Source organism: Varroa destructor, unplaced genomic scaffold (genome assembly GCF_002443255.2).
Source record: "Varroa destructor unplaced genomic scaffold, Vdes_3.0 BEIS01000006.1, whole genome shotgun sequence".
Classification (NCBI taxonomy): domain Eukaryota; kingdom Metazoa; phylum Arthropoda; class Arachnida; order Mesostigmata; family Varroidae; genus Varroa; species Varroa destructor.
In genome coordinates, this window is record NW_019211459.1 from 6,168,516 (window position 1) to 6,195,292 (window position 26,777).

Sequence of the window (26,777 nt, forward strand, 5' to 3'; positions counted from 1 at the left end):
TAGTGTATATGAAACGATTCCATCAACATGCCAAGCCGCCATCAGCAGCAGCCGCAACAACTAGCCAAGCAATCTTACCATTATAAACGTTGAAGATGTTTCTGTTTCTACTATATGAAGAAGCATTCGTTGGTGGAGCAGTCTGCCGCTACCTCTCCGTGCGTCGTAGTTGCGATTGTTGTGGCGACAACATTAGCTGTCGCCATCGGCGGTAACAACAATAACCGTCACGGTAACACCGGCGTCAATAGTAACACTGCCAGTAGTTTTGTGATTGGGTTGGGGGAAGGTTGAAGGGGAGCTGCCTATTGCCAATGCTTTGCCAGCCTATTTATCCGTCTAACAGTTCGACTGTTTATCTAGACATAGCCGGCTGCCTATAAGGTCTAAGTGGCCTGGGCTCTGGCCTATATCTTACGGACAGCAGACTCAGACCACCGTAATGCTGCCGCTGCTACCGCTGGTGATGCCGTCGCGTCTGCAGTCGCAAAGACAGCAGAGCTGCACAGCGCCTGTTCAGTCATTTCTTCCCACTCGTCTGCGTCACTCTGATGATCGCGATTGCGGCCTTTCCAGTGGTCCACAAGCGCGGGTCACTAGAAGAACCAAAATTCTATATATATATATATATATATATATATATATATATATATATATATATATATTGTTCATGGCAAAAGTGGCCTGCACAACACTTATCTCGGCTGTACGAGTATGCGTGCTCAATATGGGATTACAGAACGTATATTTGACGTTATTCGATGGTAGCAGTAATTCTGCCAGATGGACCGCCGATAAACGACGCCGGCCATTCTTGGCAGTCTACTAACAGTCCATACGCAACAGCAGATTTCTAGAGGACTAGCGCCCGGATACCAAAGGCCTTCAGACTAAGTCATTTCGTGGTAGCAGCGTAGCGAGCATCTTGGTCATCCTCACCAGCAGCAATATCTGGCCTAGTCCAGTCCATGCACCTCTTAGCGAATCAAACTTCGAGCTAGAATGTGGGCAGGCACCAGCCGACCCAGCGGGTCCCGCGGTTACTCCTTTTTCGTTTGTAGTAGCATCAGCACGTTATTATCAATGGTGAGAGAGCGAGCGAGCGAGCCTAAGGAAAAATTTGGTAGACTGGTCTGGTCTGGTTTTCCATAGTTCCAGTTGTCGAGACACAGTTCGAACAAACGGTTTGGGTCGAATAAACGAATGAGAGTATTATTAAAGATTTTGGATTTTGGTCTTTCTATCGACGCACTAGGGAGACTGGGTGGACGGAACAACCTGTACTGATAGCGCTGTTGTTTCAGTAGAAATAACGCTTGGCTGTTCGCTGGGTAACAAGAAGATCCTTTTTTCTTCATTTGAGAAGAGCAGCAGCATGAAAACGACTCGACTTTTGTGTTGAGTCATTCCAGCTTCACCCATATTCTTTCAACTACGTATCCATACATTATTATATATAGATTTGTATATGCCTGAATCGATGGACTGTATACGAACGAGGATAGCTGGGTTTATGCGTAACAAATTATCTCTATAAAGGATAGTTTTCAATGCACTAGAGGCCTGTGGCCGCTCTACAAAAAGTCGATGTTGGCAGGAACATGAATACCATATAAACACTCATCTGTTACAATGGTGAAGATTAACTACTTTCGGATAGCCCACAACTCAAGTGCGCCTCACCGGTTAAAATTAGTAGCATGGAACAAATAAGGTGCGCTCAATTATCAGTTAACGAGACTTAAGCTTTCTTAATATTATTTGTTTAGCAGCCCTTTAATTACCAACGGGAAAGGTGTGCGTGAGTAACAACGAAATGATTTCTACAGGGACGCGGCTACGGTTGGCGTATAGGCAGAGCATCATGACTATTGTTCGCCCGTCATCTTGTCCCTCGGAAAACGATTGGACAGGGCACCGACCTGATTGCTTAGTTGTGGATTATAACGAAATGGTCTTGTTCTAGCTTTCCTATGAGCAGCAACAATTATGCCTATGTTTTCCTCTGCCCTATCTTATTGGCCTTATTGCATACGACGGAAATGGAAGAAGGCACAACACACCCGTCACGTAAAACTAAGGGTAAATTTAACCTTGTTTAAAAACTCGTTGAGCTATGTATCATAATACCACATTTCGTGCGTTGTGAAACCGGTCGAGGACCAAACGTCATCAGGTGAGCTTAGATCGAAGAAGGAACGGAAACCATCTTTCAGCCTCGTCCCGGAGATCGTAATATAGAGATCAAATCAACCGATACGCCGTTAGATACAGCCACTAATCTTTCTCTTCCTACTTTTGCTATATAATGCCAAGGTGCCTTCATACGACCAGCAATAATGAACAGCAGATCAATGTTCATTCAGCGCTCAGTGGTCTTACCGCATCGGTCCTTGAGAACCTCCAGCAAAGGTATCGGCTTTGACAGTAACTTTTACCAATGTAATAATCTCTGCCAGAGCAGTTCTCAATGAGTGGACATTGCTGCCAAACGTATTAGCAGAAGAAACGGCATGTATCACCACAATATGCTTCATTCTAGAGCCTAGCAATGTAACTAAATAGAATCGACATAGAAAAATACACATAAGGAACGTACCGCCGCAATGTTACACTTGATGGTCGTCTTCGTGATGATCGGTTCCGATCTCATCTCGGAGGAATTTCAAATAACGAAATCATATACAGAGCATTTGGTAAGAATGCTTCAACGATCAAGTAACAGTTCGATGATACGGAAAAATCTAATACGCATTGTGTATCGTGTCAGGTTTGAGTATAACTTACAACATTACAATAGCCTCGAATAAAAATACTGGCAGTTTTAAACTTGGCCATTTTCGTCGATAAAAAGGACGAAAACTTAATGATCTATCAGACAAGAGAAAAACGTGAATTGCGAACAGCATGTGATTTTCATGCAAAAAACGATGATGAAGTCACTCGTTCTATTTAACCTTTTATCGATTTGGAATTCTTATTTGGCACAGATTATAGTGTGCAAGGTATGTACTCAGAGTCTGAGGAGTGCATCACGGTACTCATTGAGATCGTCATCCGCTGTCACAACGGACCTCGTCCTAACTCAGTGAAACTACAAGAGTATGTGGCAAGCTATCTGAGGCTTACTGTAGATTGTTCTGCTATAATTTAGCGAACGCTTTAAAAAGATCTTCACCTGATATATTCTCAAGGAACCCAAAGTTAATTCTAAGGATGCAAGGTCTTTTGACAAGTATATTAATCAGTGTGACTAAGGCTTTTCCCGCACTCAAGGCGAACAAGGAATTGATTTCTAGTCTTAAAAAAGCTACAGTTTTTTTTTCCTTCTTTCTCGGTTTCTGTGGAACAGGACCACTTTATTTGCAGCAGACCCTGACAACAATCCGAAACCACATCAAATAGAATGCACCCGGACCTATTGGTTTCCAACTAATGCACTTCCAAAATGAGAACTATTTTTATTTAGACTTTTGTTTTTTTATCATGTTTGACAGAATAAGCATCAGCTTATCATCCTAATAATCATGCTTGCCACTGATCAACTGTATAATTGGATCATATCTTCAAAATCGCACCCACTGTACAAAAATAGGTAAGAAACGGTCTGCTGCTTCGACGTTGTTTTCGGTAGTGTCCTAAAGGTCTGCTTTAGGGTTGTTACCCTTAAAATTATTTCCTCTAGATGTAAAAGATATAGAGCCCTGCAGAATATACCAATATATTGCATTTCTAATAATCATCTCGAAATGTGCGCTTCTATGAACGAAGCTCAGGGAATATATATATATATATATATTAGAGAATTATCAGCAATGCGGTTGAATGGGGAGTAGAAATAATAAGTTGACTCCAGTAACAAAATGTACTGTCGTATCTAGTGCGGGCCTGGGAACATGCTACGCACTAAATGACACTCTCTCTCTCTAGATTGTAACACCTTGAGATGGCTTTACAGAACTTCGTTTGTAACTTGTCAGCTGTTTTGCTTGAGAATTAGCAGACCGCCGTGATCACCGACATTTCAAGTTACTTGCCTTGCTGCGGCATTGTTCCTTGATTTAGTTTTCACTTCAAAATAATCATATTTTTGTCGTGAACAGAGGGCAGAATAAGTTCTATAGAGATCCGTACGGATACGATTGAATTCAGCGAAGAACGATAGTCCAGTAATAGCGATGCCACTGTTCGATTGAATAGAGATGTTATATCTACAAAAGATCAATAACTTGTTCTCATGGTAAGTTCCCTCCCACCTGAGATAAAAGTTCAAGTTCGTTTTTACTTTTTCTATACCCTAAATGAAGGTGATTATTATATCCTTGATTATATTGCTATAAATACTATATCAGCTAGTCTAATTATAATTAGTAGTTCGTTCTCATTATAATAATGTTATTATAATCATCTTGTATACATTCGGAACAAACAAGAGCAAGTGGCGCTACTACTGCTAGAGAAGTGCTAATGAAGTGTAATTTGGCTATGTGGTAGGTTGGTCTGCGGAGCAGATTGCGAAACAAACAGAGCGCAGTAAATAGGTGAGGTGAGGTTAGAAGGTAACTCAGATATGTCATTCATAACGTAAGGTGCTTCTCAACAAAATCAGGCCCAAGTTCGATACTTGCTTGACTCGCTAGTTCGTCAATGTCTGACTTGTAACTAAAATGCGTTCGCTTATTTAACCTCTATTTCGACCATGTTTCTTAGAAAATACGAGTACTACATAGCTCAAATCGCAGACAGTTGGGCATGCCACACACTAAACCCAGTTGCTTGGTCATTCTCTTTGCAAAGTTATACGCTTAGCGATACTGTTTGCCTATTTTGGATATACGCCCGTGCGTAATATTTTACGTATGCCAGCGCGATTTTCCTAAGTAGCTAAACAGTTGAGCTCTCTGGCACCTGCGTGCGGATAGTATGAGCTTCTATTTGCGAAGTCTTTCTGTCTCGATCAGGCTAACCAATGGTTAAGGGGGCACGCGGTCACAAGTAGGACAGCCATTCATGCGAACGACATTAACATTAAACCGGTGATCTGTACCCCTTTCGGCGAAATGCTTTATTTTCAAAGCATTTTCCAGCCCAGCACTTAAGCTGACAGCGACTCAGTATCAATTGCAACCGATTGCTATTACATTACCTGTTCAGTATGGCGTTTGCCGTTGGCAGGTTTCCAGCTGCAGCAGGAATAGGCGCTGAACAAAATTTTGCAAGGAAGTTCGACGTCTGATCGGTCGGACGGTTAACGGGGACAGAGTCTCCTTTTCATTTTTTCTTCAGCCCAATTTGTCTTGTACTTCTCAACGTTGCTGACTTGCAAGAGCGTTTGCAGCTTAGGCGACTGAGCATATTGAGTATTGGCTCGAGACACCTGTGAACAGAAAGGGTTCGTCGATGACGGCTGTTAGTATGGGAGGTGACGTACAATAGTCAAGCAGACTGGTGCTGTTACGCATCTCTGTCAACCGGGCTTCGCACGTCTATATTTTTCTCCATGCTATAGCCCTTTGTAAAATAGTGAACGGCCAAGCGTGTTTCCCTTCAGCGTTGTGTGTTTACTACTATAGAAGCCGATAAATGAGATAGTTAAGTATCAAAGTTAAGCTCCGTGATGAAACGTTTGACAGAACGTGCGGAGGTGGTCGTGTTGCCACCAAAATCATTTTCTTTTTTTAGTTGCTAGATGTTTGGCCTATAGGCTAGTAATTTTCGGGCAGCGTAGGTCGCTCATCGCTAGTTGCGGGGCGGGGTCCTAGGTACGCGCTCAAAAAGCTAATAAGTAGCTGTACACGTTCACGCAGTAAAATCGATTTCTGCAAAAGCACATCGGGATGCTATCTTAACTTTAAGATATTGTTAAAACATGTTAAAACATGAATCGTGTCAGTGGCGTCGCTTTATGCCCCTATCAGCGGCAACGATGTATGCTTAACGTCGAGCCTACTCGAAGGTCAACCAGTCCCTGCGGTATATTAGGAATGTGTATTCGCTGTGGGGTGCCGATCCGTCTCCGAGCTAGGTACCCCAATGCTAACAGCAGCCAATTCGATGGATGACCGTAACACGATTCAAAGGACCCGTTTGGAATGGAAAGTTTCAGACGCTGCTTGCTAGGTCGTTGGAAGGCTTCGAAGCAGCTGATATGAGGAAAATGCAACGGGAGGAGCCTCGTCTCAACGACAACATAGTTTTCACTGAACATAAAAGCATATGTTTTTGGGGTATGTGTCGACAGCTCTTGTTTTACATTAAAGAGAAGCCAGCCCCGTTGCGGATGCGTTACCTTAACCCGCGGTATTTCCTGCCGCAACGACCTATAATTGGAGTGTCTACCTGTTGCAGAGGGTGTCGAAGGCCGTACGTGCAAGCGTTTACGGACGTGACTCTCGTAGCCGACGACTCCCGTAGGTCGGGTATTAGCAAACCGAACAGACATCGTACTGTTTCCATCTGAAATATCCAGGCAAATATGGGTAGTAATCTGTCTACGGAACTATTGATACATGATCAAGTCTTAGGTATTTTCTTTCGCTAGATTTGTATGAAAACGAGATATCGACATTTGTGTCATAGTGCCGTTCTTAATTATGATTACGCCGTGATTATAAATCGCATTTCTTGGTATATGCTGGTCCATTGTCGACATTGATGTCATCGGGTAAAAGAAGAGGTGACATAATCACGATACTGACTTTCGACCGATATAATTTATTACTTATAAGCTTCAATTTCGGGAGCTGATGACGTTATAATAAGAACAGTTTCAACTTGTTTCACCAAACTTGAGAAACCTCTAGGCATTTACGGGGGAACTGAGTTGAGCAAGGGCCAACGTATGTTTGTAGATTGTCACCGTAAAATATAAATGTGGCTTATAGAGACTGTTTTCTGATACACGACCTCCTCTAAATTATCTAATAACTAAGATCTAATAAGCTAAAATAGGCAGTTTAATGACGTCTTCTAAGACGATATGGAGTAAGTCGCTCTCTGAGAGAGGTAGAGAAGACAATAGTTCTAGTAAGCGGGATGCTAGCATTGCACTTATAGGGATCTTAATCCTGGTGATAGCCTAGCGTGTTTGCCTGCTAAACTTAACGAATACGTGGTGGCCTGGGTTCGAATCCGAGCGCCGAAACGAGCGTTCGTTTCGAAGCCAGCCATCTGATGGAATGCTTTAACGGCGGACTAAAACAGCTAAGATCACTAAGTTTTAGTAATAATGTAAGTTATTAGTTTGGATAAAGTTGGCGTAGCGTTAGGAGCAACGCATAGTGTACGAAATTTCCTAAGCAAGACTACTTCGTCGAAACTCGAAGATAATATTGTTATTTTAATATTAAGTCAAGAACACTCTCTCATATAATCGTGATATTTCATATAGAGGGTAGAGGAACACAAGCTTCCTACCAATGCCAGTTACTATACGGTTGTTAGTTTCCGTTTCTTTAGGGAGATAGAGCAATCAAAATAATTCTTTTGTGGAAACAAATTCAAACATTGATTAGCTTGGCTATGTTATGCTACCGGTAGGTACATACTGTATCCCTAGAATATGCTAGAGTCCAGCCGTCCTATTCTGTCCTTGCTGGAGCACTTCTAAAGAACTCCCGTTGGGCGGCGGTTCGACGGATGCGAAAGGATCCGTCAGTACCAACATGTGCCTGCTCGCTAATGCGTAAGCACAGTCGTTCGTTTGTGATGGAAATAAACAACTGCGATTTGTTCTTACTGCCTTTACGAACAAACACACGCGACGAGTCCAGACGCGCCCTAATCATAGGTATTTTGACAGTAGAAGTCCAGTATAACGGTGTTCCGGGCAAGCGGACTATGACGCAAACGAATGACTGGCTTTTAGTGAACAAAAAATTTCCACAGAGCGACGGGCTTTGCATATTGAGAGAAAAAGAGGAAACGAAGTAGAGCGCGAGTTACTTTGTTGTCTGTGTAACTCCAGCATATTTATAGGAACCATAGGCAAGCATCGATCACTAGCTAATTAAATTGTGGTACAGAGGTAACATAAAGCGTCAAACGTGGACGCTGATCGTCCAGTTGTTAGCTGGTGATCAACAGTGGAAGCTGTAAAATTTTTGCAGCATTAAATATATTGATATATGTGTACCTATATTTGCAGTGAAATGCGTAAATGTTTTTATTCAGCGTTCCTTTGAAACCCTTGATTGCTCTTCGTCACTGTCACCGATCCATATCGTATCATAACTAGGTTTGCATTTCAACGCCAGCGCATCAACAGAATGAAGATAAAATAAAAAATCAGGACCCGTCCGGTTGACGGTACGAATTGATGCACCACTAACGACGCTTATTATTTATCTCTAGTCTGACAGCTGCCATAGAGTTTTTCTTTTTTATATATAGCGGGCACTTTTGATATACGACATCTATAGTAAAGTATTCTGAGAGAATGTCTTCATTACTACGAAACCGCTGCGATTCGAGATTTTTCAAAGACGCAACCGTAAATTTCCCCGTCTCTCGTTTCGCGTGACATATGCGGCTTGTGGGCTTATCACGTTCACGACTATATAGGACTCATGGGGTCGCTTTCTTTGATGATCCGGCAGACATACGCTGGCGTCAATGGGTCAAACGAAAAGGAATCAAACCTGCCGATCCCAGCAAGCAATGGTCGGCGACGCATGGAACCGTCTTCGTCGTCTAGAACTCGGAAGAAAAAAGCCCAAAATTAAGCAGCACCTGGGGAAACTTTTAACGACCACAACTACTTCGCTACTTTTCATTTATCAGAATAACTAGTCCTTTTCTTACAACAGCTAATTGCAAGTTGCCTATCTGTCTAAAACCAGCAAGCATTGTAGTCCGTTGCGGACTGCCGCTACTATAGACTATGGCTCGTTTATTTTTTTAAAAACTTTACCGCCGCTCTGTGGATGGGGTATACTTAGAAGCCGCAGCTGGAGGAAGAGAAGGTGGGACAGGAGTTGTGGTTTTCAAAAAAAGCGATTTAAGGGAAGATATTGCAAGGCCGTTTATATCTATCGATTTTGCTGCTATCAAGACACTCTTCGCTTGGAAGGCGGAACGCGTTCGCGGAAATAACCAAATAAATCACGGTTACATTGTGTATATGGACCACTGAGAAGTCTTCTAATCACACAGGTATCAATGACCCCGGCAATACAAATATATGCGGGACTCCTATCTGAATAATAAAAGGGAAGGCATCTTATGAGACTGAAGAGTCGTTTGATTGTTTGTGTACGTACGGCTCAAATGTGTGACCATGTACGACAAGCATGCTCCATATGAGTGAATTTTAAAACGTGTACAATACAATAGGTTACGTCAAAAAGACAGAGATAAGAAATGATTATCTGAGTTGTATAAAGAAATACGCGTTTTATATCTTTATTATATTAAGAACATATTTTGGTCAAAGCCACACACCTGCTTGACAGAGTGCAAGACACATCTTCCAGCGCTTCATATGAGAATACCAAATGAGGGGCGTACCTTTCATCCTTCATCTGTACAGTCAGCTGAATAACGGTGCCAGAACAATCCTCGAAACGGTAAAATAGTTGGCCGTATGTCTAAGTACGTCGTTCCCACTTGGTCTAGATAAGTTCGTATTATTATTGATTAATATCATACTTTTTTTGCGCACATAGTCGATGCAAGCTTGGGCTAGTGATGCCTCATTAAACCACAAGAGATTAGCAATACGTTCCTTAACGTGTAAACGTAATCCTCAATCCGTTATTTTCACATTTTGTCCGTATATATAGTCGGCGCCAAACCCTAGCGGAATAATCCATGCTTGTCTCTGTTTCTGTCTTTCTACATTCTCGTAATTACTCATATACTAGCCTCTCGTTCTCGCTATGTACGTCCTCTTCATCATGTTTGACGTACGCACATACACAGAAGCATAGATACGCACGCGCGCACACACACACACATTGTGTTGTATATCAGGTTCGCGAGTAGGTATATTCTATATCAGTTCACACAGTCTAGCAGGAGAACCTTAGCTCTCTCTAGCCCACATAAGGTAGACAAAACGTATTGACTTTCGTTCGAACCCAATATGTACCATGAAATCGAATTCTGGTACAACACATATGTGAAAACCCACATCTACGGTATAGAAGTGCATTTCAAACGATAACCAAGCTCTAGAATTCCTTAGCTTCAACTGCAGCTACTTTCCTGTTCATTCTTTTCTCGTCGGGGTAAGATTTTCAAACGATCTCCCTTTTGTAGTAGCTGCCGTCCGTACAACGTTTGAGCCTTGCGAGGACCCCGTCTTGACTACTGAACGAGAAGCCATAGACATGCAGAGACGTGGGCTGTCCTATGGTTAGTTGGGGCCTAGCAACATCAGATACTCCCGGAGCTTCCTCCTTCTTTTCTGCATTTTTTTCGTCGGATTCGCTGGCCGTAGTGCGGCAGTTCTGCAAGGAACAGGCTAATTCGGTGAGACTTCTCTCGAATGCTCTTCCCTGCCCACAGCAGCATCTCGTCCGCTCCCCCTTTTCGCCCCGTCAGCACGTTCGTTCGTTTGCTTGTTTCTTGAGACGATGCTGAGTACGATAAGAGGAACTCACTAGCCAGCAGCAACGCGGAACCGTCCATCCCTCTAGGGAGTGTAGTCAGTCTTATTTCTAACGAGCATTTATTTAGGCTACATGAAAGAAACAAAACCGCCAGCAGCTGGAACGTCAAAGACTCCAATGCGACGAGAGGAAATTCGCCGGGAACAAGGCATAGTGTAGGCTACGGCAGCCGTGGGAAAACGCCTTTATGGTAGAGTCGTTATAATACGCGGCAGCAGTCGCGGGGGCAGCACCACCATTGCCACAGCTGTCCGTTGCTCGATGCGCAATACGAGTGAACATCAATGTGAAGAAAAAGATCTAACGCACTTGGCTCGTAAAGCCGCTGGAAGATCCTTTCCCACACGGGAACAGTAGCAAGGAGCAAGTCGAAAAGAACTTAACAAGGCCAAGAAGGGACACGATAGAACCATAGCAATGATATGGAACAAGATAGAGCGCAAGCAAGATCTCACTCCAGGACGTAAGGACTAGTTCGAGCTAGGACTCCTCCTACTGCTTTTGTCGAGGCGAGGATGTGGCAGGCTAAGCTCAGGACAAGGATAGCAGAGATCCGTGCTTCTTGCGTCGACGACGAACGTTGAACAGAGAAGAACAGCAGAGAAAAACAGGCAGAGAGGAAGCAAAATAATGAAAGCCAGAGAAAATCAATGGCAACGAAGAGACCATAAGATCGCAGTAGCAGCAATAGAAGCGGCGCTTCCACTAAATACTTCATGTCCTGCCGTGCTTATATTTATAGTAAGTCTAAAAAAAGGGAAACTGAAGACACATCAAGGCAAGGCGGATGCTTGCGTAAAAAAAAGGGGCCATATTTGTGCCAGGAGTATTTAACGTAACGATGAAGGGTCCGATGGATTTCAAGGTGTTTACTACTTTAACTGCCTGCTGGGCCGTTTCGCTATGAAGTACCCAAATTGGTTTAACATACAGTTTGTATGGGGTTTACGAAAGAAGTAGAGGGGTGGCGGTGAGATCGTTGGAAACGTGTTAAAGTCATTAGGATATGATGTCAGGCCACTGGTGATCTCAGTGACACCTTACGTCAGACTAGACGGAATAGTGTTCGCATAGGTGCGTCCTCACAGGCAATGATATTTGTTACTGAAGTGACTTACCGCTGGTATTTGTCGTTTGTTGCCGAATACTGAGAATGGGTTGTCACGATGTGTACTGGACAACAGCAATTGTGTCAGCTAAGTTCAGGCGCCCGAAAATAGCTGATTCAATGGTTAGGTCTTCCGCCATATCGTGTGTTCCCGTGTCAGCGCTGCGTGAGTGTGTACAGGAACTTATATGCTCGTATGTCAAGACTCGGACGGGCTTGCCCGTTCCCAATGGCATGTTACTTAGTCCCTAAGTGTATTATACATCTGAAATAGCGAGGTTCACAGGAAAACCCAAAGTATTCACCAAGATATAACAAATACTAGTAACTATAGAGATCTGTCTGGTCAGAAACAGAGAAGGCTTTTCGCGTCATCAATCAAATTTGCCATTACGTAGTTCACCGCTGATTTAGTAATCTTTCTGCTCGTCCTATTGCCGGTCTAATACTTGCCCCATTACTAGTTTATTTTGAATTATTGGTTCTATTTGTGTAGACATAGTCCCTTGTAACAGCCATATGGATCAGCTATTTCATCTTGCACGCACACTCGGCTATACATCGAGTCCACCGGACCCGCGTCGCGTAGATCAACGTGCCCAAAAGCCCTTTTCCGTCCTATACGATAGCAATCGTTGATCCGGTCAGATCCGGCGCTTAGAGCTCTATTTAAAGTTACTATCAGTTGGGTCTAATCGCGTAAACGCACTTCCAGAGTTTTAGTAAATCGGGACTCAATTACGATGCGAGCTCAAGCAGTAAGCCATAATATTGAAGACCGTAGTAATAAATCAACTTTTATTCTACCAAGAGATGTTTTTTGCCACGATTCAACGTAGTTGTTTCTGGACTGTAGATAAAAAAAGGAAAATGAATTAGTAAATTTAACCTTATTCACAATGGTATAGAGACGTACCCGAAACATTCATCTTATCCAACTTAGCTACTACTGTATTAAATAAAGGGTACTTGGGATAAATGATCCACACTCCAACTGGTTCATATCTGAGCTGCGTCTCAATGAAAATAGCTATTTAACTAAAATATTGCTACATTTACCGCCACGGACGTTCCTTACGGATGAATTGCTACGACGTTCAAAAGATATAAAAGGACCCGCATTGCCGATTTCCTATTTTGCTCGATGGAAGTCTTTTTCGGATTGTTCGAAAGCCCTATGAAGACTGGGAGCGTTGAGTACGCTCGACTTCAAACGGCTAGGGAAATTTATAATGATGATGGAGTTCGTCTGGTACAAAGATATTAGAGAACGTAGTCGTACCTATCCGTTATGGTAACCAGCCATAGCCAAAATATATAAAGAACTTATCTTACGCAACCTCTACGATACAACGAAATTATATTGTTCCATAATGTTACATTGTTTTTTGTCGACTTGATTTCGATAAGCGTAGGTTTATTTACATAGGAATCGTTTAAATCGTGTTTAAAAACGTTTATCCCCATTCTCCAAGTAGCGAACAAAAAGCTTGTTTTGTTAAAGCCGATGGTAAGTTCTAGTCGCTTAAGCGGACACAGGCGTAGAAAAATACCGATTAGCAATAGAGTCTTCGTTTATTCGTATAACTTATTATCTGCAAATGTTCTTCCTATCTTCAATCCTCATCTTTGCTCCATTTACTTAGTATAAGTGCGTGTGGTTCGACTTGTAGACCGAGTTAACCCAAGCAGACCAAGTTAGATGGCAAAATAGCAATAAGGGGCATCATCCGATACAGTGGCAAACGAATTAATTAAACGAGACATATCTGGGTCTCTAGCGATCATCTAGTCGACCATCGAGTCCATAAACCATGAATCTATGACTAGCTATCTGTTTTTCTCTGTTCATTTTGCATTTCTACGTTCTGGGTCGAACTGTGTTTTTGTGTTCACGGGCGTCTTGGGCAGATACCTAATAAGTTCCACTACGTCTACTTGCACCATTGCTGAGGTTGAGGTGTCTGGTCACACACATACACGTATGTATGTGTGTGTTTGTTTTGCGTTATCCATCACTGTTTTGTCCTTGTTGTTTCTATTGCTGCTCCTCTTAGTCGATTCCGTGAGCTCATTTGGCCTGAAGCAACCAGCTAATCCGGTTCGCTACGTCAGTGCTACATGGGTCTAACAAAAACAAATAAATAGCAGAAGGTTGAGAAAAAGAAATCATCCAGGGCGTAGCAGCGTTTCCCATAGCAGAACATCTCCCTCTATCTGGCTCTGCACTATTTAGTTGTGGATTATAACGAACGTTCTATAACCGATAAAGACGAATCATTGAACCAAAGTCGCTGAATAGTGAGGGACAATATGTAGAGGGCGCCTGTTGAAAGGCCAAGTTTGGAATAGAGAAAGCCAGCGAGTCGACAGAACACGTTTAACTGGCTCGTCCGGTCGGGCGACAATAGCAGCGGCAGCTGAAACTGGAAATAAAGTTCAGCGACGCAGACCAGGACATTAAAATATCATAAGGGAACGTTATAAAGAACTGGACTGGACTGGAAAAGAAGAAATGAGAAATTAAAATGTCAGCCTCTGGAATATGGGAAAGGGCTTTCGTCTCACTCAAGTGCAGGATTACAATGTAGAACTTGTTGTGCTTGCATCAGCGTGATGGCTTTGCTGCGCCGAAAGCCGACGCGAAGAACTCAAATGATACTAGGACTGAAAAATGATGTGATAGCAGATTGTCTCGTGGCAGTGAATAGCTAAGCGGCCTAATAGCTTTTTTTTGGTCGACGTATGGATATATATGTTACGATAAGCAGGACACCTTAACTAGGGACAGCATGAGTGAGAGACCGTCACTGCTCTTGTTCTTTCGAGCAACGGGCTTCCCTTTCGGACGCTTGTGGCTCCGCGGGAGCTCACATGGATGGGGATTAATCGAGTCGTCGAAGGGAAGACAAAAAGGTATAACAGTATAAGACACGACGGCGCACAGCGTCACCGTGCTGTTTCAAGATGGGTGTACCCTCAGCTAGGTAACTTGATGCTGCAGCCAGTATGCACTTCCGGGTATATATTCTAGGGAGTGAATTGCGACGGGCATCGAATAGTCTTCGTGCGGCGGGGGCAAAATGCAGCAGGCAGCAGCACTGGCGCTGACGGAGATAGTGGAATGATGTGAAGCGAACGAGATCAGAACGGGCCAAGAAGTTTATAGAGTGTTAGGGCGAGGTAGGGACCGGAAAAAAACTAGAGACCAGGAAAGTGCAGGCAGGCAAGCAGACTAGACTGACAGCATAGCAAGACTGAAAGAGGGAGAAGAAAACGCCCGGGGCAAGTCTGTGGATTAGTCAAGCTGGGACAGCAGTTATAGCGGCGGACCAGACTGACGAGCCGTCTTGCCTAGGTACCTCAGGATGGCCTCAGAGCGGGCAGAACGAAGCAAGAGCGGCACGGATTGCGGTATTTTGGAGTACGAGAAACTCAGTCAGCTCGAAGTGACTTCGAAAGCAGTCCGTCCGAAATCCGTAACGATTGCTACAGCTTCCGGAAATTGTGGATTCGCTGTGTTGGACGCAAAAAAGGTTGTTTTTTTCTTTCTCCCTCTCTATCTCTACGCAAAATAAAGGGAACGCAAATTTAAGAGGAAATTGTAGAGTAAGAGATGGTGACAGCTGCAGAGCGGCCAGAAATAAGAAGGGATGGACGATGAAAACGATGACAAAGAAACTGGTGGTGTTAGTCGGAAAAAAACAGGAGCGTGCGTGCAAAGCGGAGGCAGGTAAGCGAAGGAAGACTTAAGCTAAATCCGTTGATCCTCCTTGTTTGAAAATAAATGTAGCCTCTCAGCATCAGACGTCCGTCCTCTCCGTCGTGCCCATTCCGCCAAGCTCACAGCCTACGGGGGAAGCCAACTTCAGCTGGCCGTGCTTTAAGCGTCACTTTTCCGCCAACCCCAAGCGCGCCCTTATTTCGATAAATACTAACGGTGATGAGTCAGATGACCACCAAGAAGAATTAAAGACTCCGCCGGAGTACCGCGACCGCACAAAAGTCAGTGCGAGTGCAAGGAAACGAATAGGGTATAACAGTGACGAGAATGAAGAATGCTGATAGCTACGTACGCACACGCTCACACAGTTACATGTGACAGAGTGAGCAGCCTCAATAGGAAGAACCAGCTTCCTCTGCTTATTTGTCGCAGGTACATTTATATATATGATTTTGCCGGTAGTGCAAAAGAAGTATGTTCAGTGAATGCGAAAAAATTATCATTAGATCTTAGCTGCCTGGACACTTGCAGTCGCGTTCGAGCATTTATGCAACAGTACCTTTTCCGTAGTGCAGGAGATAAATCGGTCGATATCACGCCGTAGTCAAATGAGAAAGAGACTGAAAAACCAAAGATAAATTCGGAAAAGGCCAAAACACACAAATGACACATTTATTGTGTTTTACCTCAAGAGACCTAACCTCTAAAGGCACAACTAACATAGCTCATTGGAGGAACGCCAGATGATGTGCGAGCTTATTATGACAGGGGCAAATGTAGAAAATAAGATGAGGGTGTTGCTAACCATAGTTTTTGTATATCGATAAGAACCAACTTAGTAACCACAACCGAATTTGAGATGATTTGGTGGTAGCTCCAAATGGAAACTCGCTACGGAAATAAAGGGCCAAGCGGGAACACGTTTATAAAAAATGATTCTTTCAAATGTATTCTGAGCCGCTAGTATCACTGATATAATACTCTAGCTACAAAGAATGCAATTTCGGTTAAATCACTCAAAGTAAGTTCATGCTGTATATGCAAACAATACATTGAAATAATTAATTAAATCTAATTTAAATCTAAAGCTAAAATCGTACCGTCAATTGGTCGGTGACTAACGTAAAAAACGGTGGCTGGACGTAATAAAGTAGTCTAGGACAAAATTTATTTTAAATCCCCATAGCGTCAGCATATCCTTCCATGAAGCCGGCAGTAATAGCATGTGAGCGGACGAATCTGAAGGAGGGTAACCATACGCTTTCATTCATTTTGGCACACTATTGGAAGTAAAAGCCGCCTTGAGTATTAAGAGCGTCCTGTAACCTGTTGGCTAGAGAAGGCATAGTTTATATCAAACATCTATGGGGCGATGAAAGGATCCGACCTTTATAGTTATAGTTGTGGTAGCTACAACTGCTCCGCATAACCTGCCGACAATATGCTTCCTGTCCTATGTGATAAAGTTACTAATTACAGCAGTCATAACCAGTTTTACATAGGTTTTTTTTTATCAAAACCTTAATTGCCATGCCATCCTTTTAATACATGTAGTTAGTCTTTGTCTCGATTCATTTGATAGTTAATTTCATAACTTTTTTTTTTAGCTCATTTCTTGATTATCTAATAATATTCAATACTTATGTAATAAATTATGATGAAATATGGAGGTGACTGTGTTGACATTTACAGTGACATACCCGTGACCATATTCGCTTGCGCGGAACCGCATCGTCGTAAAGTAGCATTCTTATTACCTCCAGATAATCGTCTGCGCTTGCTAAACGTTCTTATACGTTACTGTCTATTTGAGCTTAGTCTCACTATTAGCAGCCTATCCGCTGATATGACCGCTGTCTCCGAAAAACGTCTAGTTTCGGCTTGTCATGATCGGTTAGCGACGAGCTGGCCGTGTTGTCGGTATCTTTTTTCATCTCCTTCATCATCGATAGTCCAAGCAGCCTCGTTCGCCGGAGAAGCAAATGTTTTCCCATCTACGATGTACGTCTGCTGCAGTGTTGCCAGCAGGACGAAAAATGTTCTGGAGGGCTAGAGGAAAGAACAGCAGAATAGCAGTCGTCGCAGAGCTGGCAAAGCCGGCTTCCTCTTTCAGGCCACTACCACTGCTCCTCTGCGGTCTTACTTTGCGGACGTTTTCGGTCCCCTCTGACCATCCATGAAAAGAGGATTGTGTGAAACAAGCGACTCTACTGCTATTGGCCCCGCGTCGTTGGTTGCCGCCGCAGTCGCTGTCGCCTCCCGCCTCCAACGGACAGCCGTCCAAATGAAGGTCGTTCTTCGAAGGCCATTTAGTCTAGGCGAGGCTGGCGCCACCCAGGCGCCTTTTTCATGGAGTCACAAAACCAGGCGAATCGAGTTAGGCTTAAGTCGATCTGAGCCAAACATGAAATGTCCCACACGCTCAAGACGCGAGCACTGCAATCACTATTACTAGCCCGACGCGCAGTTGGCGTTGCGCCAACGTTTGAAGCGACACGGCCCCCTATATATACGGGCACTTATCCAGTGCCTGAGCCTAAGGCCTGACCAGGTTTGCGCCATCGAATAGAGACTATTGACGACATTTGGACTGAAAGTGTAAGCTCGATTTTCTGGACAAGCAGTGCACGCAGAAGAGTGAAGCTGGATCAGTCAAGGAACCGACGGACGTCTGATTGATCCGGATATGGCGTGGCCGCGATCGCAAACAAGCGGCCCGTACTTTTCGCCACTGTATGGTCGCTCTTTGGTTGATGGAGAGAGGAAAGGTAGTTGTTTGATTCCTTTAATCAATATGGCTTTGTCCTACAAGCAAACCTTAATGCCGTATGGAAGTCGTTTAGGGAAACAAGGATTTTTTGCAATGCAGTCTCGTTTTTAAACCTATTAACAGCTTGAGGCGCAAGGTAACACAGAAGTGACAGCTCGCTAGCTGGCGTGAGTACATACGTAGACGCTAGTTCTCAACAAATATGTATGCTACAACATACAAAGTACGGGCATCGAAATCGCAGAGAGATTTGGAAAAGGATAACAACGAAAACGGTTGTTGTTTACGGTGGGTTCGGTCGATAAAGCCTGTGCCAGTTTAGATGCGGCTCGGTGAACTCTAATCGCAGATAATTGTCACGATGCACAAAACGATGGGTCCAGAATTGGCATAGGACCGTAGGATGTAGTGTATGGCCTCCTCTACATCGGTCAGCACCTATTATATCTTGTCAGAAACAGACGCATTATTTACATAAGCTCCTAACAAGGATGTAACAACTTACGTACAGCGTAGAAGGTGTTGACTGAGAAAAGAGGCTTTTCCCATCAAAACTTAGAACCGTTTCAGAACTACGCAGAAAGACTAAATATTTAAATGTAATTTAAGATAGCATTGACTACCTGCATTCCTATTGCTTTATTATTTATAATTCAAAAGATTCCGCCGAAAAATACGAGTAGAGCTTGCTCCCCGTACGGGACAAATTCCGTAAATTTCAGCGCAAGTACTTATGAAATGGCGGGCAATTCATTATGTGACGGGGAGCAATGAAGGAATTTATGTGGTCCATTTTGAAAAACAACTAACACTTAATAAGAAAAATGATTCTTTCCCATGCTGCTTAGGTGTCGCCTGTTGAAAAGGGAAGCAATGCAATTTTTTTAAAAAAACTCTTTTACTCAATTGAACCAATCTTGAGAAGTGGAGAATGATTGATGGTTACATCGTAGGCATCGTACTACGATTCCGCCTTTCCACTAGTCTTTCTCTTCCTCACCAGCAATCCCAGTGTGCAAGCTGTGTGGCCTTTGGCGTCATCGACCTTCAGCTATTTTTGCTGTTGATTATATCCCTAGCTGTAAGCTAAATATCTTCGGTATATTGTCGCATCTGAAGAGCAATAGGGGCGGCGGGGTATCTCACGCTTTCTTCTCCTTACTCAGTCTCACGGCTAAGTGAAAACAATTGCCTTATTTACACTTCCAGCTTACGTTGGCTCCACGTCGTTCTCGTGTCGTCTTACGTCCTGGCCAAAACGGATAAAGGGTTATGAGAATAGACCGGGCTACTTTAGTGGCACTCCGTAGCCGTCCAGCGATCCAGAATAGGCAGGCTAGTGGAAGAGATTAACCTCTACCCCCTCCCGCCAACCTCCCGAAGATTTCTTCATGTTCGAGGTATAAAGCCCTTTCGTTTTTTATCGTAGATCAGCCAACAATATCGCTAGAGTTGCCGCTGCAACAGCAAGCAAAACAACGCGGAACTCCGTATTTCGACCCGTGCTCAGGCATCCCTACTTGAGCCACCTTCAGCCGGCGCAGCGATGCACCTGACACATATCTACCCAAAAAGCAACTCACAGTCAACCTCATAGGCAACAATTGCAGACGCGAGAGCTACAGTTTCGACTAAGAGACATTGGGGAGGGAGACTAAAAGTAGCTGACGTAACGGTGACGATATAGTGGTCAGGCAGCCATATTCCGATAATATACGTACACACACATAGGTTCTAGTGGACGATCTAGACATCGTTCCCGTAACAGCACTACTTCAAAGAACTATATATAATACAGTAACGATACTTTTTTGGGAACTAATGGTATCAAAGACCAACGTGGGACGATAAGAGTGGGACGATAGTGAAATACAAATAAACACAAGACATTCGAGCTGAAAATAAATAGGGCTTGATCATTTTTTTGAGCAAAAAAATCCTAAAAACTATTACAACATGGTCGATGTCATTGGAAGGCTAATCTACATTATTGGCGCCTATTATCGTTGTTGGAGGCAGCAATTATCGAACGTAAAATCGAAAATTAATTTTACTGATTAATGTTTACTAAAGTATAGAGCTGATCTCTTGAACAAATGTATCATGCAAAATTGAATTGTAATATACGTGGAGGATGTGCTGTGTGTGATCTCATCAAGGCGGCCTATTTACGTACCGTCTTTAATTAATACATTCTAAATAATGCCTTTGTTTCGTCTCATGTTCGCTTCTTTTACAAATAAAGGTTCTATCTAGACCCATGTTGGACGTAACATAATAAATAAAAGGAAACGGTAATTAACTTTTCTAAGGTACTGAAGGACACGTAGCTACTATAGTGTAAAGACGATTAACAGTAGCGTATTATAGAGAAAAGAATGTGCATAATGAGAGCAGAAATACATCTAGAGTGCTGTTTCGGTCTCTAATGTAAGGCCTGCATGATTTTTAGTCTATCGATAGGCTTTCAATGAAAAAGAAAAATAGGGGACAGGTTTATTTGAGTCACTGCAATATCTCAATCAATTTTCTCAAACGAAAAGTAAGTTGGCTTCTATAATATTGTACTTAACGTTAGTAACATCTATCGGTTGGGGTTCAATCATCATTAGTTGGTTCATCGGGTGGACCACCAATTATTGGTGAAGGACAAAACTCTTTCCAAGATCATGTCAGGTCATCGTTATTGAATATAAAAAGCTTAATTTTTCTATGTGAAGTCCACGTCCATTAGGCCCATATCTATTGTGAATATCATTTAACTGAACGTATATAACAAGTGTATAGTCACGTGAAAAGAGCAAATGCTTATTAGCCCTTGTCCCAGAAGCCCCATTCGTGGTCTATAGTTGAAAGCCACAAATTTAATATCTGTCTCATCATAATGACATAGCATATTTTTAGGACAGTTTTACGCTAGGACTTTGTGCGATCCCTCTGGAAACTGGAAACCGTTGCTTGAAGTCCAATCTTCCTCCGTCCAAGATAGCTAATGATAGTGACGTCGGCGACCTAGACACCTTAATATACAGTTAAGTAGCAGAAGTTTTGTAGACTCGGACAATTCTATGAGATTCATAGGCTTTTATAACAACTTCGATCGAGACCCCGAGCCTGCGACTATGAACCAATTCGCTTCGCTAATACTTCAAATTGGATAACTCTGTGTTTATACTAGTTATTACTAGTTCTCGCTGTTTTTTAGCTGCTTTGAGTAAAAGCGGAGTTGTCTCGACAACCATTTGCCTATAGCATACCGCGAGCATCTACGTAGAAGATTTCAAAATGAGTTGCTATCAATAGACCTGATCGGAGTCCTGGCACAATAAGGCCGGTGCTTGAGCTAATTACCTAGGCCACAGTAGAATTAATTAAAGACAATGATTCATTCCTATATAATGGCAATTGTAGTTTTTGTATTAGTTTCGTAACAGATAGTAATCTTTAGGTATGTTTGCTGGCATTTGCTTACGCATTATTAGTTCACGGAAATCTTCACTAACCCCTTCGCTGACACGGTACAAATATAGGTTCAAGCGTAGGTACGCTTGCCTTGCGACTTGATGACCGTGCCCTCGGGTCGCTTAGCGTCAACGATAACGCGGTCGATTAGGCGGACGCGAGCAGAAAAGTTGCTATTAAAAATAAGTTAGCACAAACATTCATTTGGACGATGTTATAGATACTTGTAATTACTGCTGTAATCATTGCTAAAATGCTGACATTCTACCGCTAACGCCGAGATCCAAGCAAAAATTGTTTTCGAACCCCTCGTATTACCAGAGCTGAACATTTATACAAAAAACTGAACATTTATAATCCTCGGTTCAATAAACGTATTCATACAATATTATCCTTTAAAGTTGATGACACTTGTGATCTATAAGAAAGGGTTTGTGTACCCCTTATTGTGTATCAGCTGTCGACTCATAATGAGAAACGAAGGCTAGACAGGTTTAAGAAATGCTGACATTCTACCGTCTTTGTCACTCTACTATTGCTCTATGGTACATAAAAAAAGCGACGGCTAAACCAAATGTCTCCTTGGAGCTTTGAATAGAAAGTTTTTTTAATCTCCGAACTCACATATAAAGGCCTAGTTCGCTCGTAGTTGGTAGGAAAATGGCCTACCGTGCCTGTTGACCGTCCCTGGTATATATTTTCACTAAGGACACTAAGGACAAGTTGAGTTCGAATGAAAATGCCCGTCACGGTACTAGGAGATCAACATTAGGTAACATAAAATTAACTGATACCGTAATTTATCGAAAAATATCATTTTCGGTCAATGCGAGATATGTTATCGTTGTATTTGTAAAAGCTCTTGCAACTGATAAAATTTTTAAAAGTGCTCAAACCACTGCCAGTTATACCGAAGGGTTTCATTCGAATACTACAAAATACGAGCGGCGCGTTTTCGATTACCTGCGCTAATCGTGCCGCACTTCACGTGTACATACGCAGATTCACAGTATCAAACGTACTTCATGGACGTGTAGGATGTTCTTTAAGATTACCTGCACCCCTTTGAAATTGATTATCCTACTTAAGTCATTATCGACAATACAAAGCAGCTACTAAATACAGACATAGTACGACCAAATATTGTTGAGACTCAGTTCCCAGCAGCACTTACCTTGGTAGACATCAATTGGCATCTGCTGTCGTATGTAGAACTCGAAGTTCCCCACGTGGACTATTATATCTGCATCGTGTCTTACCGTGACTATACGATAGTCCATTCAAGCCCATTCAGCCTGTACGATAGGCTGAGACACCCTTTCACGCGCTCTCCCCTCTACAGCGTTCTACACTAACATATAGCACTATGCCAGATCTGCCTGCCAAGACAGCCCTGCACTTCTTTATGACAATGATCTGCGCCCTGCCGTTTTCAGGCGGCTGTGTCCAGTGTCCATGTAAATGTGCGCCACTTCGGACTTTTTGCTCGTTCCAACTGCCCCTGGCATACCTTTCGTTTGACTACTTTCCGCTAGCCGTTTCTGGGAGCAGCCGTCCAATAGTGACCCCCAAGTGCGACAGACAATACAAAAGAGTATTTATGAACAAATATCTTTTCAGCGACAGCGAAAGCAATACGTCCTTATCGAAGCGATTTCAAAGTGATGCAAAGAGACTTAACGGAGAGCAAAGAGAACGTATGATTTTCCCACGTCCGAAAGCGAATGAGCTGAGTCAAATGGCCCCACTCAACGAGTGCGACTTAAGGATGTTACACCCGTATTCATCAAACAGTATCATTAAACTGGCGGCTCAGGTGCCAAAAGCGACAGGCGAATCCGGCACGATTGTGGGGAAAATGTCCTGCCAATAGAAACTTCACTAATAACATAGATATTACTATCATTAGAAGTTGCAGATGTAACAGTTCTGCCAACAATATGCATGTTGCAGGAGGCGACGGCGATCAGATACAACGAGGCTCGTTTCACTTTTGTCCGGGGGCTTAGACCTGTGCATATATATGTTTCCAGTGTTATAAATACACCGAACTCGAGCCAATATACAGGAAGAGACAGCCTCCGGCGCATAGTCTTAGGTGCTGTTATTTTATTGTCTTATAGCATGTTTACAATGGCTAGAGGTGTGAAGCAGTAATGGTGGAGCCCTGAAGGCAGTACCACAAGTAGGATCATCAGAGTGCTTTTTGCAGATTGAATCAAGTACTAGGACACATATACACGAGGTGTCAGAGGGATATAGGCACATGGTAGCGTTTGTTTCAATCAAAACTGGTCAACTCATTTTTAAAATTAAATTCGATGACAATTTTTAGACTTGTCAGCATTATATGAAGGAAGGAGACGCAAGAGTAAACAAACCGACGGCCTACTGTTACCTCTTTCGACCTTTCTGCAATTAATACCAGCCAAAGTAACACTAGCGGTAATGACCTTGGCCTTGAGCAGCTGACAATATTTACTGAAAATAAAAGGAATACATTCGTAGAAAGAAGAATAGGAATAAACGTCACAGTGACATGTTCGAGGATTAGCAGTAGCAGGATGCAACATAAATGAACAAATCAGCTGGCAATTTTATGTCAGACCAAACACAGGCGCCAAAAACATTTTGATATTCATGGTATACATACACTATCTTGTTGTTATAATGGCGGTGACTTTATTCCTTTTTATTATTATCATCTGCCATCAGAAAATCGCCCGGCTACGTTTTATCCAGTCTCATTCATTTTTAGGGGTAGAATGTTGAAAGTCCTGCACTGATCGTGGGGGAAAAAAGCACTAGCTTTAGCAATATCGATAGGAATGCGGAAGCATAGACATGGGTCGCCTGCGCACACATTATATTTGTAAATCATAATAGAATTATTAGTCATTTAAAAGCTGCCGCTTAAAAGCGAATCGTGCTCTGTCTTTAGGCAGTTTCAGGCCATCAGACTACAATGCACAGTCCGATAGGGTATCCATCTTTCATTTGGTGAAAAGTCAGCCCGATCATAGAGCACCCTCATTTCCGTCTCTTTCCACCTACAGCTTCTATTCACTGTTGCTACGTCGATCACCGCTGTCTAATAGCCGCGGCTCTGTTGCTTTACAGCGTACGCTTTCCCTACATTCAGGCGTCTCTCTTTTGGTCTAGAAATTCCCTCGTTAGAGACGGGCGCAGCCAGTGAAGTCTTGCTGTTAATGACGACGTTGTGGAAGAAGCAGGGCACCCTAGGCTGGGACCAGTTCTTCCGTCGACTTTCCCGACAGTCGAGTTGAAACGGAGGTCGCTAGCGAGTTTTGGTAGACTGCGCCACCACCTTCGACGACTGCTACGACAACGGCCTCCTGCTGTTGAGTTGACGACGATAGCCGCCGCAGACGCCAACATACCTCTACTCACTCGTCTTCTAATTTTTAAGGTTACACAGGCAGCTATTTTACCCACAGTAACGTCAGCACTCCATTCGATATTCCCACTTGAGATCCGAAAGAAGCTTTTTCCTTGCTTGAAGCCCCTTCTATAGGCGCACCCATTTCCGCTATGTTGCCTCTTTTCAGAAGTCAACCTCTTATTACGAGACGCTTAGGCTCTTTTTTCCCCGTTGCTAAGTTTCCCGCCATTGAATGAGCGACGGCTTTGCCATTTAAAGCCGGCTTGGCCGCGTATATTGTGAAAGAGAAGCTGCCTTTGGCTTAGCAGAATTTTTAACCTTTTTTTGGTTTGGAATGGGGATATACGATGCGTGAAGAGGGAAAGGCTTTCGTGGAAACGGCGCTGGAGAGCCAAAGCGGACTGCTGTCGTTAGTTGTTGGTCGTTTGGCCCGTCCCCGCATTTGTTCGGTCGTCTACTTGTGTTCTGATTAGCGCATTTTCTGTAAGCTTTTCAGTTGTCCTTAGTGCTTCTTAGTTGCCAGTCGGCGTTTTTCGCAAACACATACGGCTTTGTTCGTACAGAAGTACAGGCACGCATAGAGCCTGTACGTTCCTGAACAACCTTTCGCAGAGACTGGCCACACAGTCTGGGCTTGTGCCAAGCAAGGCTGACTCCGGCGGCGCCTTTCATCAGTCCATAGCCGGGAAATTAGGCATCCCTCTGCAAATGGGAACTATCTCTCTGAAGCACGGCACACAGAGGCACAGACAGACGCATTACCTCTCTTTAACCATTTCTTATCTCTTCACGAGAGGTACCGAGTATCGGTGGCGGCGGCGGCGGCAGCGGGAGAGTTCTATATTCAGTTGGACTCTGCGTGTTGAGAAATAGCGATCAAAGTAGAGTTGAATCAGGGATCTTGTGTGGCTGGCTTCCTTCCCTTTAAATCCTTCTACCATCTGGGTCGGCACCTTCAGCCAGGAAGTAGCTGTCATGAATTCGAGTCACTCAGGTACAACAGTAGACGGCAACGGTGTCAACGGCAAAATTGGCGGACCGTTCGCTAGCTTCTCCTAACTCCAGTTTTTGCTTCCCATCCGACTGGAGTCCGAAAGCCAACAGCCCGCAGCCCGAAAAGCTTCAACGTCATCGTCCTTGTCCGTGTCGATATCGACTATGAAATAGTTGTCATTGCTTGTATCGCTGTACTGTTGTTGCCAAGCCGCAGATCTATTGGGACCGCTACTGCTACTGCTACACGTTCATTTGATTTATACTGAAATTCAGAGCATTGGGTAAAATGCAGGAGATCAGTGATGGTGGGAAAAAGGTCTTTAGCAAACGACAACGGAACCCATTAGAAATAGTCCGCACATCTGAAACATTCGTTTCCATTTTGAATGGACCCCTCATCGTCATTTTCTAGCGTTCATACAGAGCAACTTGCGCTAATTGCAGTTCGTGAATATGAAATTAGACATTTTATTCGTTTTAGGTTTAGACTCTTCTGGTTGGCAGATAACATGAATTGTCGTAAAGCGTTTCGCCTCGTACGCTCACACACATCATTGGCATTAGTGACATTAATTTTCGATTTTTGACTAAACTACCCTTCTACTGACAATTAGCAACTTATCCAAGTAATAGAGATTTTACCTTATGCGTCTACACAAACTGACAGAATCGCCAGTAGAGTAAGTTCCATGATTACTTGA

The 26,777-nt window shown here is 43.3% G+C and overlaps 1 protein-coding gene and 1 long non-coding RNA gene across 18 annotated transcripts in view; one reads left to right on the forward strand and one right to left on the reverse strand.

Moving 5' to 3' along the window:
• Positions 1 to 26,777, forward strand: part of LOC111253553 (basement membrane-specific heparan sulfate proteoglycan core protein-like) — a 231,847-nt gene that overhangs the window by 31,917 nt on the left and 173,153 nt on the right. The window contains exon 2 of one of the 17 annotated variants that reach the window (XM_086992107.1): positions 19,425 to 19,615. The exons of the other annotated variants lie outside the window; for them this stretch is intronic. Coding sequence (XP_086848233.1) covers positions 19,607 to 19,615 — 9 coding nt within the window. The 5' untranslated portion in view covers positions 19,425 to 19,606. The remainder of the gene's footprint in view (positions 1 to 19,424; positions 19,616 to 26,777) is intronic. 17 annotated transcript variants of the gene reach the window in all.
• On the reverse strand, positions 4,883 to 22,930 carry LOC147754792 (uncharacterized). The gene is made up of 3 exons (XR_015329679.1): positions 22,852 to 22,930; positions 6,340 to 6,456; positions 4,883 to 5,377 (listed from the first exon to the last, which is right to left on the reverse strand). It is a non-coding gene; the product is annotated as an uncharacterized LOC147754792 (long non-coding RNA).